Source organism: Cyprinodon tularosa, unplaced genomic scaffold (genome assembly GCF_016077235.1).
Source record: "Cyprinodon tularosa strain WSP-4 unplaced genomic scaffold, ASM1607723v1 ctg94, whole genome shotgun sequence".
NCBI classification, from domain to species: domain Eukaryota; kingdom Metazoa; phylum Chordata; class Actinopteri; order Cyprinodontiformes; family Cyprinodontidae; genus Cyprinodon; species Cyprinodon tularosa.
The window spans coordinates 2,726,991-2,748,669 of NW_024039718.1; the positions used below are offsets into that span (position 1 = coordinate 2,726,991).

A 21,679-nucleotide genomic window follows, 5' to 3' on the forward strand; every position below is an offset into this window, starting at 1 on the left:
TGTAAGAAGTGTCATTTTATTTTAAAGTTAAATGAACCACAAAGAGTTGCAGAAAGTAGTGGAACCATTAACAAAAAAATTATATTTCTCATTATCCATTAAAAAAGAAAAACCCGATTTAAAAAACAAACAAGAACAAAAACGGATCAGAGTTGAGAGATCAAGGGGTTAAGAAACATACAAGACGAAAATATCAAGAAAAAGCTTAAATCAAGATATGGACTTTAGAATATGAAGTGTCATCTTCACTTCTGTTTCTACCATAGCAGCAGCCCAGATTTACAGAGTATTTATATTGCACCAGTAAGTGCTCTGAAAGGAAAGAACCACATTCAAGTAAATGAAAAGACATATCAGGCGACATGACCTCGGAGTTATCTATAAAGTGCCCTTTAGGTTCAGTTGTGTTAGAAAAACGGGAGATGGGAAGAAAAACAACAAAAGAGCGATATTTGTGTTTCTTTGTAAGAAACATGCTGCTTTATATTCAGCGGTAATCACAGCTTTTCACTCCAACATTCACTCACTCACGGCTTCATTTTAGTGTTGATCAGTAATACTTCTGTTAAGTGTAATACATACATATATTTATATCTAGTGAAAGAGCTTAAAACAAACTTTTTTTTTTTACAGCATTATGAACAGCAACAGGCATGGGGAGCAATAATCACAGAAACTTGCCACAATTTGACTTTTCCCTTCATGACCTCGAGGGCGATTCCACTTCCAAGTTAGTATGCAGTCAAAAGCAAACACAATGCACAGTTTCATGCTGCTTTTAAAGCACTACAGTAAAAACATTGTTTTAAACATTTGCTATCAGCGTAACAAACATGGATTCTGCTCGCCCCGAATCTGAACTTCAACCGGCATGTTGTATGCGGCTGTTGAAATATTAAAGAACGTTGTTTCATCAGTACAAATACACAACATGTTATTCTGTCAGTTATACAAAGGATTAATAAAAAAGAAATTTTGTTGCATGACCACTAGGTTATTTATATATTAAAGAAAAGGGAAATAATAACAAGGTTAAACTCTTTTTTAATCGTTTTAGTTTTTGAAAAAAAAAAAAAAGATTTTTATTCTGTAAAGGCTGCAGCAGCGCTATCTGATCACATGACCCAGACAAGGCTCTACGGAGGGGTGTGTCTGATTTCCTGAAATATGATTGGCTAGAGTTCCTAAGGTTACCTGGTGTTGCTTTAAGATTTGAATAAGATCTAAGCTCTTAGTGCCGTTGCAGCTTCTTAGGAGTAATAGTGCATGTAGGAGCCAGATTAAGGCCATGCATGGAGCTCTCCACTGAAAGGGGCTCGAACTCTTTGCTATAGTGAAGCTGTTGAAATGCACGGTTATTTTCCAGCACTGCAGATTTTCACAGGATGGGGGATGAGGGAGAGAAATGGTGGATTTGGGGTTTCCAGCTCTGGTTGTTTGCTGCTTATGTCTGCAGATCAGACATTTCAGAACTGAGGCAGTGCAATGCTCCCTTTTCTCTCCCCAGCACATTAAAGGAGTGAACCGCCCTGCACTGAAAAGACAGAAAAACGTGGGCATATTGGCTAGACAAGTTGCTGTACAGTCTTTAAAATCCACCAGGCAGTGGTGACGGCTCACAGTCAGGCATTACGATACAACATGCTCGCACAAAAACTGCTACAGCAACTGGTTTCACGTCCCTGTGGATTCCGATGGACTTTTTTTCTTGGTATTGTTGGATTCAGTCAGTAGGGGGTGCTTTAGTCGACTCCCTCGAAGCCTTGAGCGTTCTCCACCGCCATGAGGAGTTTCTCTCTCAGGTCCTCGAAGGATTCATAACTGGGCAGATCCAAGCGGTTAAAACTGAGGAAAAAAAAAAAAAAAAGGAGAAGCAAAGTTGGAGAAACAGGACATGAAATAGCAGCTGGATGCTTCTTCAAACAGAGAGGTGGAGTACCATGTGTGAGCTCTTGGCAACTTCTCTGGTGTTCCCCACTGCTCAATCGTAAACAGCTGAGGGCCATTAGAACCTAAAACCAAAGAAAACAGTCGTCGATAGCATGGAGATGCTTAGCTAGCAAAATACATCACATTAGACGTGAAACTCAAGTTAAAGTGGAGATAAATGAACAGAGTTTTACATTAGTTGCTTCTGGTTGACATCTGCTTTTTTGATCTTAAAAAAAATAGAACTTTATTTCAAAACTTTGTTAAGTTTAAGAAAATGTTAAGTAAAACATTGATAGTCTTATTAAATGGCTTTGCATTAGTAACTACGTTGGTTTTTCATTGAAAAAGTAATCTAACTCAGATTTCCCCCCAACCTTTTTGGACTTGTGTAAAACTCTGAGCATTTTGTCTTACCATGAGTGCCCATCTCATTCAAAAGTATTGTTTATTGTCCAGCAGTGGAACGTACTATAAATGAGTGTAAAGTAAAAACTTATTTACCTAATCTTTTAATTTGAGCATTTAATTCTGATCATTGTTCTTTCAATATAACAAAAAAAAATAAACAACAATATAAATATGCTGCCTAAAAATAAGTAAGGAATTGAAATGTATACAAAACATAATCATATTATGAACCTCTATTTATAAAACTGGAGCTCCTCTAAGTAACTCCCTTATAAGTAAATTTAAACTTGAAGAATTGGAAACAAAATACTAAACAAAAATTATAGTCAAACTGACTTAATTACTGAGCTGCTTTGCGGAGGTACGATAACTCAGTAGGAAAAACATCTGATACCAGGCTGTTCTTCACTATCAGTCTGTTCCTCTGCTTGGTTTTGAAGCTGAAGGTGAATTCAAACATATAAGAAAAACTTACATTTTGGTTGATAAAAGCTTGTTTAATTTTTTCGAATAGCTCCTAACAAAGCAGAACAGATCCCAGCCTTATTTTATTTCACCACCTAAGAAATAAAATATTTTCATGTACCCCTTGCAATGCACTCGCGGACCACTAGGGGTAACCTCACACTGGGAATCACTGATCTAATTGATTACTTTTAACATATTGGTAATGCCATTCTGCCACTTGCAATATAAGGCAGTGCATTACAACAATTCGATCAATAAAAGCGAGTTTTCCTAAGCGCACTCTCTGCTGCAGGGAGTTTTTTTACAGCAGAGAGCTGTGATATGCACACATGACGCTGATTAGTCAAAATGTGGGCTAGTTAAGCATGTCTTGAACCAAGTGAGGAGAGATGATGGTGCAGAGCCACTAACTGAGTGTCTGCATTAGGAGAGAAAAATGCTAACTGAATGTAAAGGCTAAATGTCCCTATGATTTTCTCAACATGTGCAGAAACAAATACAACATCGATTAGAAGCAGCTCTAATCAAAAGAAGCTTCTCTCATCATTTCACCATCATCAACACTGACTGACAGCTTGCTGCCCACATGTTGCTGTTTACTCTCTTTGTTATTCTGAATTCACTTGTATAGTTTAGAGTTTTCTTCCACACAGAAATCCTGGAATTATCTTGTGCTGTTTTTTGTTTGTTTTTTAAGAACAGAAGGACCGCAGTTTAATTCTATGTAAAATATTTGTAACCTTTGGTAAATTGCTTGAAAAGCATTATTTTTCAGCTTCAAAGCTATCTTATAGCCAGTTAAAGCAATGTGAAAAAATATAAAGTTCTAAATAGACTTGTGCCACTCAATGGACAGTGCTCAGAAATAGGACCATTTTCACGTGATCTGCGACCAGCCGGTCAATATAAAGACCCCCGATTTTAAGCGCCGGTCATTGTGTTGTTAATGAGTTTTGCTCTTAGAGGACACACATTTCTTTCCTGTGCTTGGCTAAGCTAACAGCAGGGAATCCAAAGAGCATGGCGAAAGACTGAAAAAGTTAGTGGATCATTTTCAGATGTGTAGTCATTTTAGTTTGTTATACAATTCATTTAATAACATGGACCATCTTATAGTTCATAACTTAACCTTCAGCTGTCTTTAAAGTTATTATAACATGGGCCATTGCGTTTTAAATCAGGGATCAAAATGTTACGTTCATATAAATTTATTATGTTGTGTATGAATCTAAAAAGCTGCTGAATGTTGAAATAAAATGAGTTAACTGTGATTTTTTTTACCATTAAAGTTAAACCAAATATTCATCGACAACAACATTTTATAAAAATGTAACATCGTTTCATCCTTTCTTTAATTAATACTGTGGTAAATCATGTTTATGCAGTGAGAGCAATTACAAACAGGAATATATTTCTGTGGATTAGGAGGGCAATGATATTGATACCCTCAAGTACTTGGACTTATACTTGTAAAAACAACCTGATACCACTTTATGTTTTATCATGTAATCCAAACCCTGAGTCAACCTTAGCTGCTGTAGTCAAGATGCTTTTCTCTGATGTGGAAGAAAGCTCCCTCTACTGCATCTCAGCTGTACTCGACTGAAGGTAAAAGTCTGTCTTTGCCTACTAAGCATTTCAGAAAATATGATCACAACTCCTTATTATAACTAAGCTTTTATTTAGAACCTGTATGGGTATTTGGTATCACCAAGTACTGAAATGTAAATAGTTGTACAGGTTTAAAGAAATCAGGTGTCGGTGAATCCCTGCTGTAAACACAGAGATCTGAATGCTAACAAGAAGGAAGGTCTGAGATGGAAACATTACCGTAGAGTTCAGCGAAGCCATTCATCGGCACTCGTGATGTCCCCGTCACAAACTGGAGGAGTCGGATTCTCTTCTCAGCGTCCATCAACAGGACAACCTTAAAAAGAAAGACACAAAAACTCCTTTAGTCGTTCACATTTTTCTGATTAAATTATTAGTGCATTAAATACTCAATGAAATAAATTCATTAAAGTCTAGAAAGGATTTCTTAAGGTTTAGGTTTATCGTTTCTATGTGAAAGTGAACATTTAAGGTTGCTTAGGGGTCAACTTCATTTGGTTTTGATAGTCAAGGATTAGGATACACATGATGTCAAAGTGTCCTCAGAAAAACCAAAGCGCAACAGTGCAAATTCAAACAGAAGTGTGTTTGATGTGTGTGAGTCTGTTAGCGCTCAAGTTAAGATAATATGTGGAGCATGCAACACTAGAGACTCTTTCATCAGAGCAAACAACAGTGTTCTTTATCACAGACTTTGATCTTGCAGGCTGAACGCACGGGGACATATCTGGTACCAGCTTCATTTCTATAGCCATCCAGGATGTCAACCATTGCAACAAAGCAGGGCCACTGAGTGCAAGTACACTAAGATATTTAAGAAAAAAGATTTTGATACTGAGGGAGAAAAAAATAAAATAGGCCATTTTTATTCACCTAAGTGCAGGATTAGAGCTCATATGTAGGGTTCAGCACCCATCATTTCAGTAGGTTAAATGGCTGTGGTCTAAGTCACAGTAAATTAAAAAAAATTTCTGTAAATTGTGTAAACGGCATACCTATGGCAAAAACCAGGGCCTTACTTAATAGGTCAGGGCTAACTGGGCAAACAATGGCTAGCCTTTGATGTTAAAGGATGGAAATAAACAGATAATTAATTGTTATGAGCAAATAATGTTTAAAAGCAAAAAAAAAAACTTCAACAGTTGTGAAATATGATGAATAAATATACTTAAGAAATGGTTTGAAAAAGATTTGGTTTGAGAACCTAATGAAAATCATGCAATTTAAATAAAAAATAATAAATAAATGAATAAAAAAGGACATTGATCTACTTCTGACCAGTGGGAAATAAATTTGAGCCTTTTAGCCTGATACCCTACATATGCTTTCAAATACGACAGTCATCTAATCTAATTGCCATTTCACCCATATTTCAAATAGTGTTGTTTTCCCTTTTCTTATTGCAGTCTTGATATGAGATGTTGTGTTCATTTGTGGCTGACCAACAAACCTTCCAGAACCACTGTATAACCGGATGGTTGGGACAGTAGCCATTCTTGTAAACCGTGTGCTGCCTCCAGTCATTAACGTCGACATCGCCCAGGCCGCACATGAGCAGCTTCACAGGCGCAGGGGGAAGAAGAAAAACATAAGTTCAGAGGCAGAAACACATTTCCACTAAGTATGTTAGGCTAAAGCTTGACCATAAATCAGAGATAATGATTAGGGTGTTATTCCATTAAATAAAAAAATAAAACATTTAAACATGCAAGAAAATTGTGAAATTAAAAATTAAAACCTCCATTGTTATCTTTTTTACAGTCACAGCTGACCATTCTATGGGATAATTTTCCGATAAGCAGGCAGGTTTCCATACCTCAAGTTCATTTTCATCAAAGATCTTGATCAAATCTATTGGAATGAGTTCAGTGAATCCCTGAAAAAGTAAAAAAAAAAACATATTTATAAGACATAAAAAAAATATCTCCATAAGCTAAAAAAGCAAAAATACTGCTACAGTTTATATCATGTTCAAAACTAGAACATTATAGCCACACTCCCCCCATGTGGAGATTCACAATCACTGCACACAAATACCTCCAAGAAGGCGTTCATCTGTTTCTGGACCCGGTTGACAAACCTCCACTGGATGACCAAGCTGGTAGAAAGAAAAAATGTGTTAGAAAATGAAATGCTGCAAAAAATTACCTTACATGCTGATGTTTTGAAATAAATAAAGAATCAAGGTGAGGGGAATGAGGGGAGTGCTCACTCAATGTATTCCTTCTTGTTCTCATTGGTGACCACCATGTCTGATCCGCTGGGCTTCAGGTCAACCTGGTACGTCTGAGGAAAAACACAGAAACATTTAAAAATGTGCAGCAACCCTTGTTAATTACAAATATATAGGCTAAAAAATGCTGCTTTGAAGTCGGCTCACCTGTCCAAAGTTGTCCTCGTCGATACAGAACCTCAGGTCAAGCTCGGTGGGATCATTTTCCAGAATCCATTTTAGAGAGTTATAGTACTCACTGTCCTGCAGAGATACAACAAATGTGTTCGGTTTTAAACCAAATTTTATTAATCGACTCAGAGAAAATTTTCCCCAAGCTTTATGATAAATATAGAATCATTTAGAAGAAATAATAAATATTTTTCTTGAATGCAATAAATGGATGGAAGTGTCCGATTTGCAGTAATGATGAGAATAGAAACCATCATATCAGTTCTTAATCTAACTAAACTGATATGACCCTTAACAGTATGCTAAAGAAATTAAATCTAGCATTAATTAAACAAAAAAGTATTTATTTAGCATGAATCTTTATCACAGTGTAGTAGTTATGTTGTTCTTTTAATTAGCTCCTATAAAGGAAGGGGGCCTTACCACAGACTCCATGTCTTTAAGTGATATCTGTTTCCCCAGCATCATCTTATAAAAAGGACGGATGAAAAAGCCTGCAATGAAAAATGACAATGCCATACTTAACAACAGCACGTGTGGAGAAAAAGTCTCAAAAGCAACTATGATCACAGGGCCAAAAGGTTTCTCATGCTGCACTAACACGCATGATGAAAGCATGAGATAATCAGTCCCTGAGAAAAAAAACACCTCCTTAAATCTGTTCGCCAGTTTACCCCCCAGGACTCTAAATAGTTTTTTAATCAAATCTTCATCTGCACAGCATCTAAAACAGTAATACAGGCCATGCATATTATTTTATAGAAAGGGGCTGAAACACCACTCATTAAAAGTTGACGGAATTAAAAGCTATGATATCGGTTGTTAAATCCTTTTGATATTTTTTGTTTCTAAATTTTTCACATTATTTGTCCAAACATTAAAATGCACTTTACTTCCTAAAGCATCAGTCTTCTGCATATCATAAACCTGAGTAACATCTGATTCCTATTCTAAAGAGTTTCATAACATTTTTCCATGCCCTTATTGTAGCTTAAACTCTTAGAAGGATTGCCATCATAGGTGTTTATGGGCGCTGCTGACCATTCTTCCAAGAAGCTTCTTTGTGAGTTTAGTTGATGATTTCTCAATTCTATCTAATTCCAGAGACCTTGTCTCAGGCTCAGGTCAGGACTCTGTTCAGGTCAGTCAAGTCCTTGCACACCAGATTGCTTACTAATATTTGACACTGAAACTGGAAGGTGTTAAATTCAAACATTTCCAACAATGTTTGGAGAATGAAATAGCTTACATTTTCTTAATTTACTGAAATATTCAGAGCAGATTCAATGGAGCTGAGACAGGGGAGCCCAACTGCCTTCAATAATCTTATTATCTGCCCGAAATGGACCAAAGTGGTCAATCCTGAGAACAGTTTTCCACCTCTAGAGTTTGCAGATGTGCACTTTACAGATCATTCAGCATCCTCTGATGCAGCTCTATGATTTTATGTGGCCTGCAATATTATGGCTGAGTTGCTGTCAATCGCTGTTATTTCTACTGAGCTAAAATATAGCTCAGAGAATATTTAGTAGAGAAAAAAAATAATTGGAATTCACTGACCTCCTGAGCACGACCCATCTCTTTTACAGATGTTTGTAGAAAAGGCCTGTTTAACTTTGACCATGGAAATTACTGGAACATCTAAATCAAATGATTTAGATCGGTGGCTAAATACTTTTGGCATGTTTGTTAGAAACAAAACAAGTTGACATGCTAAGATTAGCTTAGCACAACACCATACTGTTCTTAAGATCATAACAGGAGATTTTAAACGCTATGGTGGAGCAGAATTCCATGCCTGGTCTGCAGGAGCCACAGTCAAGACAAAGTATAAATGGTAATCATGAATAACAGAGAATCCAATGTCCTCAAAGCCATTTTTGGGTTAGTGTAATACCAATAAAATAATGTTTTTAAGTGCATATAAAGTAAAATAAGAATATGTGTACCAAAAGATTGAGCTTTTTTCATTAAGACTAAATATCTATATTAAAATTAATTTAGGATTGGTCTGATGTTATTACAACTTCTAATTGAGTTATTTGCTGGATGCAAAAAATATATATAATTAACAGAAACAGGGACTTGAAAGCATCAGGCTGGGTTTAATTTATCTAAACTGGTTATAAAAGCTGGTTTCAGGGTGTACTGGCTCTCTGGCTTATGAGCAATATGACGAAAATCAGAAGATATTTATTCACAATGTCACATTAGGGCTGCCTAAGATTTTATAAAGCATAGAGGAAGAAAAGAAATAGGGGATAAAGTAACATTTCGCTGGTTCCTCTGAATGAAAACACGGGCAGGCAAGGCTATTATTTAAAGTTCAAAACAATTTAATATGACCCAATATTAATTACAATAAGGTATCAAACTGGGACTCAGTGGTGCCAATTTCCTCATTATTTATAAGTTTCTTTTGTGAAGTTGAAATAAAGTCTTGGTGAGGGACATTATGTACTAGAGAAACTGTAGAATGAAATATTTTACCATCCAGCAGTTTTCCATGAAACACGGCCATTCCTGCAACACGACCGATGAACTTGAAATAGGAAAGATGATCCTCGTTGCAGAGGCCAGAGTTTGGATTGATCTGGAGAGTGTAGTTGTCCCTGAATAAAGACAGGAGAGAAGTGCAAAGCAACAAGTACATGTTTAGATACGTCTTTTTTTTTTAAACCCTGACTATGTTCTATATAAAACTCTCACTGTTTAAAAGGAGACAAATTCCTGGATTCATCCAATAAAAAAATATTAAATTAAAGTAAAACATCAATCAATGCTTTTAAACTGCTACCCTGAGATGAAGTTCAAATTTAAACATTAATTTCAATTTGATAAGCTACTAAAAAGCTTTTTCATTAAAAGTCTGAACTTTAATTATTATACTCGTTTTCTAAGAACAGTTGGTTTTTACGGCCTCTTTGTTATTTTACAAGGCAGAGTTGCGTCATTGCATGATGATGATGATGATGGTGCCCAGAAAAGAACATAGCATATGGCACTTTTATTATCATGTTTGTGGGAAACATTGCCTCAGGATGGCTTTTTGAATACGAGGAAAAGTTAATCACAGTAGAAGGAAGCCTTTACAGGTCTCACGGGGGGAAAAAAAGAGAACAGCAGGGAAAACTGGTACACCTTGTCTCCAACACACAAGGATAAGAGGTTATTTTCAACCGCATCATGCTGCTATTTAAATTTGACAAAACTCTGTGTACTGAGGTGTTACAAGGACTTGAGTGTCCTCTATAGAATAAGAAAAGGCTTACGTGGCAGAGTACTCGAACAGGCCGTAATACGGATTGAACATTTCCTTAGACAGGAGGAAGAACCACTCCCTGGCTACGCCACCATAGTCCAATCCTTTCTCCGATTCAAACTCGATCCATAATCGTGCTTTTAGAACATCGGGCCTCTTCAGGGACATGATCCGACGGTAGGACTCTTCAAAGATGTTGTTCCTGTGTAGCTTCATCTCAAATCGGTTAGGGATATCCGCCTAGTACAGAAGGGAGAAGATGTTTGTACAACAAACAAATGCTTTAGAGAAAAAAATAAATACATTTTTGACACAAGCATCAATTTAAAAGGGTTCTAATTATCTAAAATATACTAATAGGCCAATAAAGAAGTAGGTGAAGAGTGCTGAATAAGAAAATGGCAATATAGAAAAAAACAGCTATACTTTTAATATTTTTAATCAAATAAACCACTAGCTGCTTAGAATTATAAAATGTTCTAAACAAAATTCCTATTTTTTAAAATAAATTATATGATGGTCTGCAACAGAAATTTTTGTTTCCCCCACAAAACATTACAATACATACAATAACACTGATTATTACATTTAATAATGTGATTTATAACAATTATCTCTTGCTATTTACATAAAATGGACCAACCATAATTAAAAGGGTATTTCTTGTACGCAATGGAAAGTAGCAGGCTCTCAGCCAGCATGGTTCCTCTGGCTCCTTGTTTAAAGAGGTTTCCATTGTATGAACTGTGTATTTCTTTAAACTTGATACCATCTTTAAACCTTAGTAATGGAAGCCAATCCATTCCTATTAGAGCTGCTTCCTACGCTAGGAGAAGTCACAGAGTTTCGTTCCCAATGTAGATCATTTTTTCTTACCGGTTTCTTTAATTTCTTCCTGAAATAGTCATATTTCTGCTTGAACTCTCTAGAGTAAGGAACAGCCTGCAAAGAGAACAAACAGGTGTTTGTGCTTGACATCAGCCTAAACATTAAATAATAATTTAAAAAGATTTTATTCTGAAGACAATTGTATTTTTATATTAAATAACAACTGCAGTTAGAAAGTGGTTCATTTTTGATGAGGCTGAGAAAAGTGCACGTCATATGAAACTGCTTTGCAGTTTTTCCTGACAATGTTGTGACCTATAAGCAAGATAAGGAAGATGCAAAGCTACTCACAGGCCCTGTGATCGCTGGGCTCTGTAAACGAGGGTCCTCCCACTGCGTGGTCTTCGTATCTGGGTAAAATAGGCAGAACATTTTTAGTGTTGTTTAAGACTCAAGGCACTGACAAAAAAATACATTCTAAGAGATGCTTTTAATGTGCCTTGCAGGTGCTTTGAAACCCCTTGAACAACTAAAAAGAAAAAAACAATCCAACATCCTGATGTTGTCACCACCTTGTCTCTTTTTGGGTATTTGGTGTTCAAGAGGAGCTGCAGTATTAGAGCTTTTGGTATTTGTTGTATTTTGTTTTTGTTGTTTAATGTCTTCAAAAAAAAATCTCTGAGCTTTTCACCCAGCAACAACTGATCTAAAATAAGATTTAAAAAAAAAATGAAGATAAAAAAATTTTTAACACCAATAATGTACCAATGAAATTAATATTTTGCCCTTAAAATAAGATCAATATTATATCCTTAAAAAAAACAATAACAGTTTTTTTTCTTTTTTTTTTTACGTAAATCATCTTATTCCAGTTGTCTTCCTTACCAGCCCATATCAAGAGAAAATATTACTTATATAATTGAAATACATTAATTATATATTTAAAATGGTGGAACAGAGTTCTATTTAGGGATCATCTGAAAGAAATACAACTGGGAGGCCTATATTTAATAGGGTGAAAGGCATTGGAGGCATTGGAAGTGAATGCTGCACACACAAAAAAATAAATAAATCTAAAACTTGCTGATAAACAGAAGTATTATTGTCAAAGTTTTTAATGTTTTTAAAATGTACCTCAGATACAGCGTGAATATACGCAATAAAGCAGTGAAGAGAGTGGTGTAACCTTACTGTGGTCAATGTAGAAAGTGCGTCCATCTGTGTGAACCCTTTCCTCCCATCCAGGCTGGAAGAGGAGTGAAAAAGAAACATGAGGTAGGAAAACATCAGACAACATAACAAAAGCTCAAATAGTCATTTTTTTTATCCATCCATTTATTTTTCCTTCTTGGTTGTTGTTCAAATTGAGCTGGCCATATCATGAAAAGATTAAAACACTGAGATCACAGCACTGCAGGTGAGGCAAGCTCAATCAGACACAGCAAGAGAAATAAAAGGATTCCCTGCCCTATTTGAGTCTAAACGCATCAGCAAGGTGGCGCAGGGGGATGACCACAACAGAAATTCAAACCGTCGCCACTGGTACAAGCCAGCGTGCCACCACTAAGGCAGTAAGCACTTGGTGCACGGTGTCCCAGGCCACACACCAGCCATCAGGCAGTCAAACAGTTACAGTAGATTCAAAGCAATGATAGGAGGAAGGAACTGAGTCGCTGTTGCAGGATGTATGGTTGTGTGTTTTAAAATAATGCTGCTGCTAGATGAGTGAGGGGGGCATACAGGAGCTATTAACACATGCTGCATACAGCCTTTTCCTTCCTCTGCTGCTCTGGAAAGCTTTTGCCTTTTTTCACTTCTTTTCTTCCTTCAGTTAGCTTCTCTGTCAACATTTTTTCCAGACCTTTGCTTATTTTGCTTTACAGACGTGTGTAATTGCATCTTGGATGCCAATGCAGGAAAACAAACATGGAGCAGGCTAAAGAATCCCTTATAACATCTATTTTTTGGAGCTACAAACCAATTGTTTAAAAAAAAAAAAAAAAAAAGGTGTAGTGGCGGTGTAGTAATGGTGCTGACGGAAAGACGAAGTGGGAAAAATACTGAAAGGATAGGAGAGGCACAATCCATCCATGCTGACCACAAGAGAGGAAAAAAAAGAGAAAGAACCAGGGAAAAATAAAGAATATCTGCAAGGCTGTCTGCAGGCGATTTATCAGACAGGAGGGTCGGTAGGCAGGCAGAGGAAGGGAGGCGCCAACCAACCTCCTCTGGTAGGTTCTGCCAAACAGATATGGCCGGGTGCAGAAGAAGTAGCAAACATTAGATCCATCAGAATGAAAGAAAAAAGAGAGAAAGGAAAGAGAAAGAACACACACACATGCACACACATCACACAAACCTGTGAGATAAACAAAGTTTTCACTTAGTAACATCAGTATCCCTAACTAAATGTTGGCCCATCAACCCAAATGAACATTGCTAAGCTTGACCATCATTAAAACAGCAGGGTTTCTAGGCAACACTGCTACCGCAGGTTACTGATTCTAAGTGCATGTTTATGCATAAATCTGTTAATGAGTTTTAGCAGAGCGAAGAAGACTAGTAGATGAAAGCAGAGCACCAATCAATAATTTAACTCCAACCACACAGAAATCCTTCAAAATAAGGTGTTTTGTTGTAAGCCAGCTTAAACTTGGACCAGGAAAGCAAAAGAAAAACATTCAAAGGTGTCTAAAAATGGAAAACCCGAGAAAAGAAAAACAAAGCTTTATTAATAATTATCTAATAATCTTTCTTTTAAGCACCCTTCAGAACTATTGGCACCTCTGGGGAAAAATGTGTAATAAGATTCTAAATAAAACACCTTTATAGCAGCAGGAGCATCTAAACAAAAACAGCATCTAATCATGATCCATTTGAAAAAAAAAAAGAATTAAAGATTAATAATTATTTCAATGTTTCTTTGCTCTAAATACAGTACTTGAAAAAAAAAAAGAAAACATCTTTAATTATTGAAACCTAATTGGGCACCAGCTAAAACATGCAAAACAACTGAAATGAAGGATAATACTGGAATTGAATCCCTAAATTTCAGATTGAAACGCATCTAGGCTGCTCACTCAGCCCCACACCGCGACCACTATACCGTATAAGACTAACCAGCTTCCCTTTATAGCCCGATCTTTAAAAATGCTCAGGAAAATAACTAAGTGCTAAAACTGAGTTGCATGTTAATGTGAAGGGATGAGGAGTGGAGGTGGTAGAAATAATGTTTATATCTGAGACGTTTTGGGAGATTTAAGGCTGAGAATATTAATCGGATAAATCGTGATAATCGATTATTGAAATAATCGTCAACTAATTTTGACTGATCATTAACTGGGATAGAGAGACTCTAAAATATTCCTTTAGCTGACAGGAAGCCAGCTTGAGCAGCAATTAAACCAAAATTGTAAAAGAAAATATGTAAACATTTTGCATTTAAGATAAAAGTTTTTCGTCTGTCAGTCTGCTCTATCCAGATCTCAAGTGGAAATGTTTTAGTTTCACCCGTTTTAATTTTGTAAAAGTCTTCTTTGAGGAACTTTTTTGCTATCCGATAATTAATCGAAAAAATCATCGACAGATTACTCGATTTGAAAAACAATCTTTAGTTGCAGCTCTAGTGAGATTATGCTTCTTAAATATACGATGAATTTTATGTGAAGGCTGTTCTTCACCAGGGGTGCCAATAAACAAAGAGGAAGCTGCAAGTGAGGCAGTTATGTGTATAATTGAGAGATTCTTTAACATTTGACAGAAACTTACAGGGAGAGGACCAAGTTCACCAGGTTCCATCGAGTTCTTACTCCTCATATGGACTGGATATTTCAACCTGGGGTCCTCCTAGCAGAGAACAGATCAATAAAGAGGAAACATTATTAGTATATATTTGCCAGTTTTTAAATAAATGTTTATTTTTCATCCATCCATTCATCCATTTTTCCACTTTCACTCTTATCCCTCCTGGGGTTGCGAGGGGTGCTGGTGCCTATCTCCAGCTGTCAATGGGCGGGAGGCAGGGTACACCCTGGACAGGTTGCCAGTCTATAGCAGGGCAACAGAGACAAACAGGACAAACAACCATTCACACACACACTCACACCTAAGGGGGATTTAGAGAAGCCAAATAACCTAATAGTCATGATTTTGGACTGTGGGAGGCCGGAGTACCCGTAGCGAACCCATGCATGCTTTGGGAGAACATGCAAACTCCATGTAGAAAGACCCCAGGCTGGGAATTGCACAACCTTCATGCTGCAAGGCAACAGTGCTACCCGCTGCATAACTAGGCAGCCCATTTCTTTATCAAAGCTATCCATTATTCTAGTGATTGCTGATAACTGTCAGGCAAACCTTAGTTCTAATGAAGCAGTCATATTGCAGTTCACTTTTAAACCACTAGATGTCAATATGTACAAAGCTAGAATCTGCCCTAGATCTTTCTAAGTTCCAGATTTCTGGATATTACATCAGCAGTAGATGCAGTGTGTTATCTCACCCAGGTGGTGGTTCTGCTGTTGTGGTCGATGAAAAAAGGCCGTCCATTTGGGGCTATCCTCATCTCCCAGCCAGGGGGCAGGAAGCTCTGCTGGGTCTTGTGTTGTGTTTTTGGGGAGCTGTAAGGCGATAGCTGAGGAGACTGAGGATTGGACAGGGTGTCTTTAACAGCCCTCCGCACCTGGATATTGTTGGCCCCCTAGCAGAAAAGGTGAAAAACAAGTTATTCACCAATAAAAGCAGAGACTGGGAACAAAAAGATGCTAAAATAGATTAAGATAGAGTTTGAAACACAGGGCATTATTTATGTAAGGAAGCAAAACAAAGGAGTCTGAGATTTGCTTTTAGAAATCACTTTTTTTTTCCAACAAAAAAAGAAGAGCTGAATTAATTAATGCGCCTGAAAGCTGTAATTACACACATTTCTGAGGGTGTGTTTTCCGTTACTTCCTCCATGAGCACTATGCGTTCAAACACTTTATTAAACTTTTTTTTTTTTTTCCAGGTCTGTTCCCTCGGCGACCACAAATGATTTTCACCCAGTGAGTGGAGTCGTTAACAGCAGCGTCGGGCCAAAAGGTGTGCTGTTTTTAATTAGCTCTGCTCTCTCTATAGTTATTTCCTCAAAACAAAATGAGTTTATAATATTCAGAATAAATTAACTGCAGGAACATTTATTGCTTTCAGCAGCATAAGAATAAACTTTCAACTTTATAAAGTCGTCTGCACGATCCAGGTACTAAAAAAATGTCAAAACAGGAAGGTGAGATACCTTAATTGAAGAATGACTGATTATTAACACACTTCGACTTTGTTTATAAACCGTAAACCAAGTCACTTCAAACATTCAGTTTTTGTTTTCAACTTCCTAAAAAATCCTGTGAGCTGAGTCAACCATAATAACTGTGTAGAAAAGAACAGTTTATCACAGATACTAAATTTAAAAATTTTAACTCTTCCTTTTTCCTTTAATTTGATGTAGAAAGAGAAAAATTGCTAATTTTTTTTTATTATTAAAAGTCTAAAAATTAGATTCTGTTTTTGCTGTAACAGAAACTCACACTTTTTAAAAATATAAAAAGCCATAATTCCAGAATGTTTGAAAGAATACTTGGCTATTTTAATGTTATCTTTTTCAAGATTTTAATGTGTTTTTATGGTTGGATATGAAAACCAGATTTGCATCATTCACTGATTAATCTTGAAGGGATTATTTAAGAATAAGGTTACAACTCTGCAGGTCAGTATAGCTTCTTTACACCAGACTTAATACAATTGCAACCTTTGAAGTGATTTTACCAACAAAAGTCATAGATCAGGTAGTGTGACCCAATACTGTATGTGGAGATAACTTTTTCTACAAATATATTTCTATGTTTAGAAAGTCTCCAACGAGTCAGTATAATCGATACTTTGAACTTTTGTATACTTTGATTATCTGTGATCTGTTTATGTTAGATCTAGCTGCTAGCTCAACACCATATGTTCTTCAACATTGAACCTAAAGGTGAATTTCATTTTTAACGATCCTTTGCATCTGTTTTCCCTATTGTAACATCAGGGCTCTTACCAAGGTTTAATTCAGAGAGATGGTTGCCAAACAACCCAAGATCTACTATAACCTGCAACCTGTCGAAAGCTGAAAGACGACTAATGCTGCATTGTTGAATGAAGCAGGTAGCAAAAATTACAGGCGTGCAAAATACGTACCTTCAATAAACTTGTTAAATACAGCAAGCTTAACATCAGATCCCAGCAATTAAATAAACAGATAAACTTAAAATAAAGCTTGGATATTTTTTACCCATTTTAGTGACATTTTTTAGCACCTCACAAATTAAACATCTGCAGAAAAACCACCTTGAAAAAAACCCATTAAACTCCAGCAGCCATCATCTATCCCCTCTAAGTTATGAATCCAAAAAAGAGAAGCATAAGAAATAAAATCATCCATGCGACCGCAACTGAGAAATGTTGATTTCCAAATGGATTGCCAAAAACAAGAAGTAAACTGCCAAACCAGGAACAGCTAACAGAGAACGACTTTGATACTATGGATGGTCAGAAAAGAAGGTAGAGGAGAGGAAGAGGAAAAAAAGAGGGCAGAAGGTAGTAGAGGTTTCTAATTCTCACCTCCAAGGGGGTGGAAAGGGTGACAGTGGGAGAGCTGAGGCTACGAGGTCGTCGGACTTGAGGCTCATGGAGGTGGTGGTTGAAAGCATTGGAAGAGGATGAGGAAGGGGAGGAAGCTGGTACTAGGGCCGAGGATGCCCCTGATGCTACTGCTGCTGAGGTACTGGCTCCATCTTCAGTCAGCTGTTGGTGAAAACGGTACTTCTGAGGTTAAGTGGGGTTGGGATTAAAGGAAGAGATGTTGCCTGACAGAATAAATCATGAGGGATCTGGTCAAGTACGCTTGTCTGCGGTGGAACATTCTGGATGCCAACTTTACACTCAGGAAATGCGTTCCTGAAAACCTCAAAAGGAAGAGTCATTCAGGTCCAAGAGGAAAGAATGATTTACGACTTGCTATATACAAACAGCAAAAATCGAGTTTCCAGAGAGAAAATGGGGACAAACATTTGATCATCTTTTTCTGAACAAAAACATTAAGAAATGAGATTTACATAATGTCAATGTGGTGACTAGCATGTGTAAGACATGTTTTCAGTTTTTTTTTATAGAAAAACTCAATTTTAAAGAAGACAGATATGAGCAGCAAAAGCATACCATCAGTTCAGACAGAAAAAAACAGGGTAGAGGTGGTAAAAAGGAAGAAACAGTGGTAGTTATAGATCCCTGCTAGGGCTCAGAAAGCTGTGAACCAGTGGCGGCCGGCCCATAGGGGGCGCTGGGGCACCGCCCTCCCTGATAAGAAGAGAGAAACGTAAAATATATTTTTAGAAATTAACTCATAAATGTCAGTTTTACTCTCTAGAGTGTGTACCTATAAGCAAAGCAAATTATATAAACTACATTTCCTTATCTACTGTCATTCATTTGTGGATTTCCACAGACAGACTCCTACCGTCTCTGTCTTGGGGCGCTGATCAGACAGACCCACATTTGCAGAGAATCTGTCAATCATGTACTATTGCTAGGTGAATTTAATAATTTAATGGCCAATCAGCGTCTCAGAATTTTATGGTCTTGGGGCTCTGAAAATACTGCCCTTTAACAGGCTTCTGAACCCAAGCGCAGGTGCAGACAATTAGAGGGACAATGGCGAATGTAACGAACGAGATGCAGCTTCCACCAAATTCAGTGAGATCCTTATTTATCTACCCGTTTGCCAGAAGAACATCCCTGTTGTAGGATATGAAAATTTCATGTCATGGTTATTGTGACTGTGACGAATCCACCTCGTCGCTTAAAACAACCTCTCTAACTTTGCGTGCCACACACACATTCCTGTTATACTGTGCTTGTGAGGACCAATACACTCGCGCTGAGCCCATTAGCTCCATTAACTTAAAACACACAAGCTGTTCCTGGTTACCTGCTGGCGTACTGAGGGTGCACACTTAATATTTCAGTGGGGTTAGCCGTGTGTGTGGGTTGTGGGTGTGTGTGTGTGTGTACGTGTTTATGCTACGGGGACTTGTCATCTTCAGTCTGGCGGCGTCTTTGCTGGGTTCAAACCCGAGGCAACGCTCAGTAAGCGGTTAAAACGCCACAGTTGTTGGAATGCGAAAGGTGACATCACCAACACGTGACTCGCTAAATGTTTGTCAAATTATATATTTTTTTTATTTTATGTTTAAAAGTTTGGTGTAATTGAATAAGTCAATGAATCTGTGTAAAGGAATTAAGTTGTAAAAATTATTTGTTTTTGTATATCAATTGTTTGTGGAGGTAATATATGGACAAAACTGATTTATGAGAAGAAATCAGAAATAAGAGAGCCTGAGGGGAGGGGCTTAAACTATTTAATGAGGGCTGTGGGAAGAAGAGCGGCCATTTTTGTTTTCTGTTTCTTTGTTACATTGCTGGTAACTGGAGGGAGGCTGAGGCCCAGAGGATCTTGTATATGTTTAGTTTCTTTTGCACCCTGTATTGAGGTTTTTGAGCACAATAAACACCAACACCGGTAACCCGACTGAGCCTGGATTCTTGGAAGCCAAAGAACCCCGTCACAGTGACCAAAATCATCACTGTTACTGTTATTATATAGTAAATTAAATCATTACTTTTAAATTGTATTTAATTTCCAATTGTTTATTTGAATTCTTATTCTGGATTAGTTGGAGACATACACTAGGCTATATCAGCCCCACCAAAAATATTTTTCACCAGCCACCACTGCTGTGAACAATGCAGAGAGACAATTCAAAATGGACAAGAGATGAGGAGACACACAGAGCTGACCAAAGCAGCAAACTGGACAGAAGGAACAACAGAATAGGAGGTTCCAGGTTTAAAACCCTGTGCCGCACAGAGGAAAAGTACAGAGGGGGACAGAGGGACGCACAGATTAATGCCACAAAAGGTTAGGTCCAGTCCCATGCATATAGCTGGCCCGACCGCCAGCCCTCTGACCTGCTGTACCTGCACAATTGGCCTAGTCCAAGTAGTGGTGCGGTTGTTATGATTGACGTAATAAGTTCTTCCCTTGGCGTCCTTCCTCTCCTCCCATCCAGGGGGCAGACCGGGGGTTGTCAAGGCGTAGGGAGCTGCCGAGGGGGACTGATCCAGTGTGGAGACAGAGCAAACCAAAAACAGCTCATCAGCAGAAGCTTGAAAAACCCAAAGGTGTGTGCAGGGAATGTCGATAAATGGTCAAATGCATATGATAGAAAACAATGTTCCAAATAATTAGTGGGTCATTTTAAACAATTTGTTAGACAAACACATTTGATATTGTTCTCCTGGTTTATATAACAAAAGGAAAAACAGGCCAAGTGAAACCTCAACACGAACATCAACTATTTTGCAGAAACACAATGAAAGAAGTACCTTGTAAATATATTCATGATGACAATTTTTCTGCATTAGGGTCCATTACAATTACATACATTAATGGTTTTCACTGGGCTTTAATGAATGAGACCAACAAATAGTAGCACCTAAGGAAGAGAAGGGAAACTAAAAGATCCTTCCAATTTGGTTGACAAATAAAAATAATCTTACTCTCTTTTTTCCTAATACCAATAATTAATTAGTTATATTTTAGGTCAAAGAATAATTACGTGGGAAAAGGACCAATTCAAAGTCCAGAAATAAACCTAAATAAAAATCTTTGGCAAGACTCAACGGCGATAGAGGCTAATTATCAGATGAATCGGCGTTTTAGCTGTTTTTGCAAACAAAGCCAATACAAAAAAAAATTAGTAAACATTTGTAGCCATTAATTCAGCTTAACAAGACTCCAAAACTATTCAAAGGGGACCTAAACAGAAATGTGTTCCACAGTTTTCAGATAATTTTCTGTAAAGTCTTTTAAACCAAAAATAATTTTCCCTTCTTTAAAAAAAATTGCAGTTTATGGTTGAAACAAAACAAAGTGATCAACTCCAATTACTTATGTTTGCAAACTTTAAAGCCGTTTTTACTGCAGTTTTCAATGAGAACATCTATAAATTAAAAGATTTAGTATCAGCTACATTTATTGTGTGCAGTTTAGCTGCAAAAGTAGACTAAAGCAACTGGTGGACAAAAGTAGACCCTTTTTTATTTGGAAGATTTTATTTTTCTAAATTACTTTTAGCATTTAGGGTGCTAAGTAGGATAAATGGCAGATCTTTTTGCCGAAAAGACTGAAGAATTATGAAAATGTTACAACAATTTATTCATTTCATCAGTCCTGGAAAAAAAGCTTGGTGATTCAAATGTTAGGTTCATACTACCCTTCCCTTTCAAAAAGTTTAAATGCTTATTCAAGAAATTAACCTGTGGTCATTATGGCTGAAGAATAAAAAAAAAAAAAATCAACCATTGACATATAACAAAAAGAGCCTTTTTGTTTATCTTCAGCAAAGTAATAATTTTGTATCTTATAATCATAAAGAAATTGCCCCTTTACACCAGAGACAACAATGTTCTAGTGTATGATATGGCGTTATCAGGAAAACAGAACCAACAAAGATGAAAGATCTGTGATAAAAGGCCTCTTTGTAGTCTCACACAATGAAGAACTTTTATAGACTGCTCCTTTCAGGTAGAAGGTGTGCAGTGCTCATTTATTTATTTTACAGGACTTAGAGTCAGGATTTTGCACTGAAAATATTTGTTTAAAAGTTGCATGTGAAGCTAGTAATGAAAGAAAC

The 21,679-nt window shown here is 37.0% G+C and overlaps 1 protein-coding gene across 17 annotated transcripts in view; it reads right to left on the bottom strand.

Annotated features, from left to right (window-relative positions):
• The window catches only part of nedd4l (NEDD4 like E3 ubiquitin protein ligase), a 58,406-nt gene continuing 36,727 nt past the window's right edge, over positions 1-21,679 (bottom strand). For 12 of the 17 annotated variants that reach the window (XM_038274945.1, XM_038274944.1, XM_038274943.1 and 9 more), the window contains 19 exons: positions 19,962-20,099; positions 17,547-17,729; positions 15,415-15,612; positions 14,682-14,759; positions 13,137-13,151; positions 12,105-12,159; positions 11,265-11,323; positions 10,962-11,027; positions 10,096-10,325; positions 9,314-9,435; positions 7,247-7,317; positions 6,800-6,895; positions 6,632-6,705; positions 6,457-6,517; positions 6,236-6,295; positions 5,870-5,977; positions 4,639-4,735; positions 1,940-2,012; positions 1-1,845 (listed from right to left, as the gene is read on the bottom strand). In XM_038274945.1, coding sequence (XP_038130873.1) covers positions 1,743-1,845; positions 1,940-2,012; positions 4,639-4,735; positions 5,870-5,977; positions 6,236-6,295; positions 6,457-6,517; positions 6,632-6,705; positions 6,800-6,895; positions 7,247-7,317; positions 9,314-9,435; positions 10,096-10,325; positions 10,962-11,027; positions 11,265-11,323; positions 12,105-12,159; positions 13,137-13,151; positions 14,682-14,759; positions 15,415-15,612; positions 17,547-17,729; positions 19,962-20,099 — 1,887 coding nt within the window. In that variant the 3' untranslated portion in view covers positions 1-1,742. The remainder of the gene's footprint in view (positions 1,846-1,939; positions 2,013-4,638; positions 4,736-5,869; positions 5,978-6,235; positions 6,296-6,456; positions 6,518-6,631; positions 6,706-6,799; positions 6,896-7,246; positions 7,318-9,313; positions 9,436-10,095; positions 10,326-10,961; positions 11,028-11,264; positions 11,324-12,104; positions 12,160-13,136; positions 13,152-14,681; positions 14,760-15,414; positions 15,613-17,546; positions 17,730-19,961; positions 20,100-21,679) is intronic. The other 5 variants (XM_038274950.1, XM_038274949.1, XM_038274936.1 and 2 more) reach the window with 2 other exon arrangements.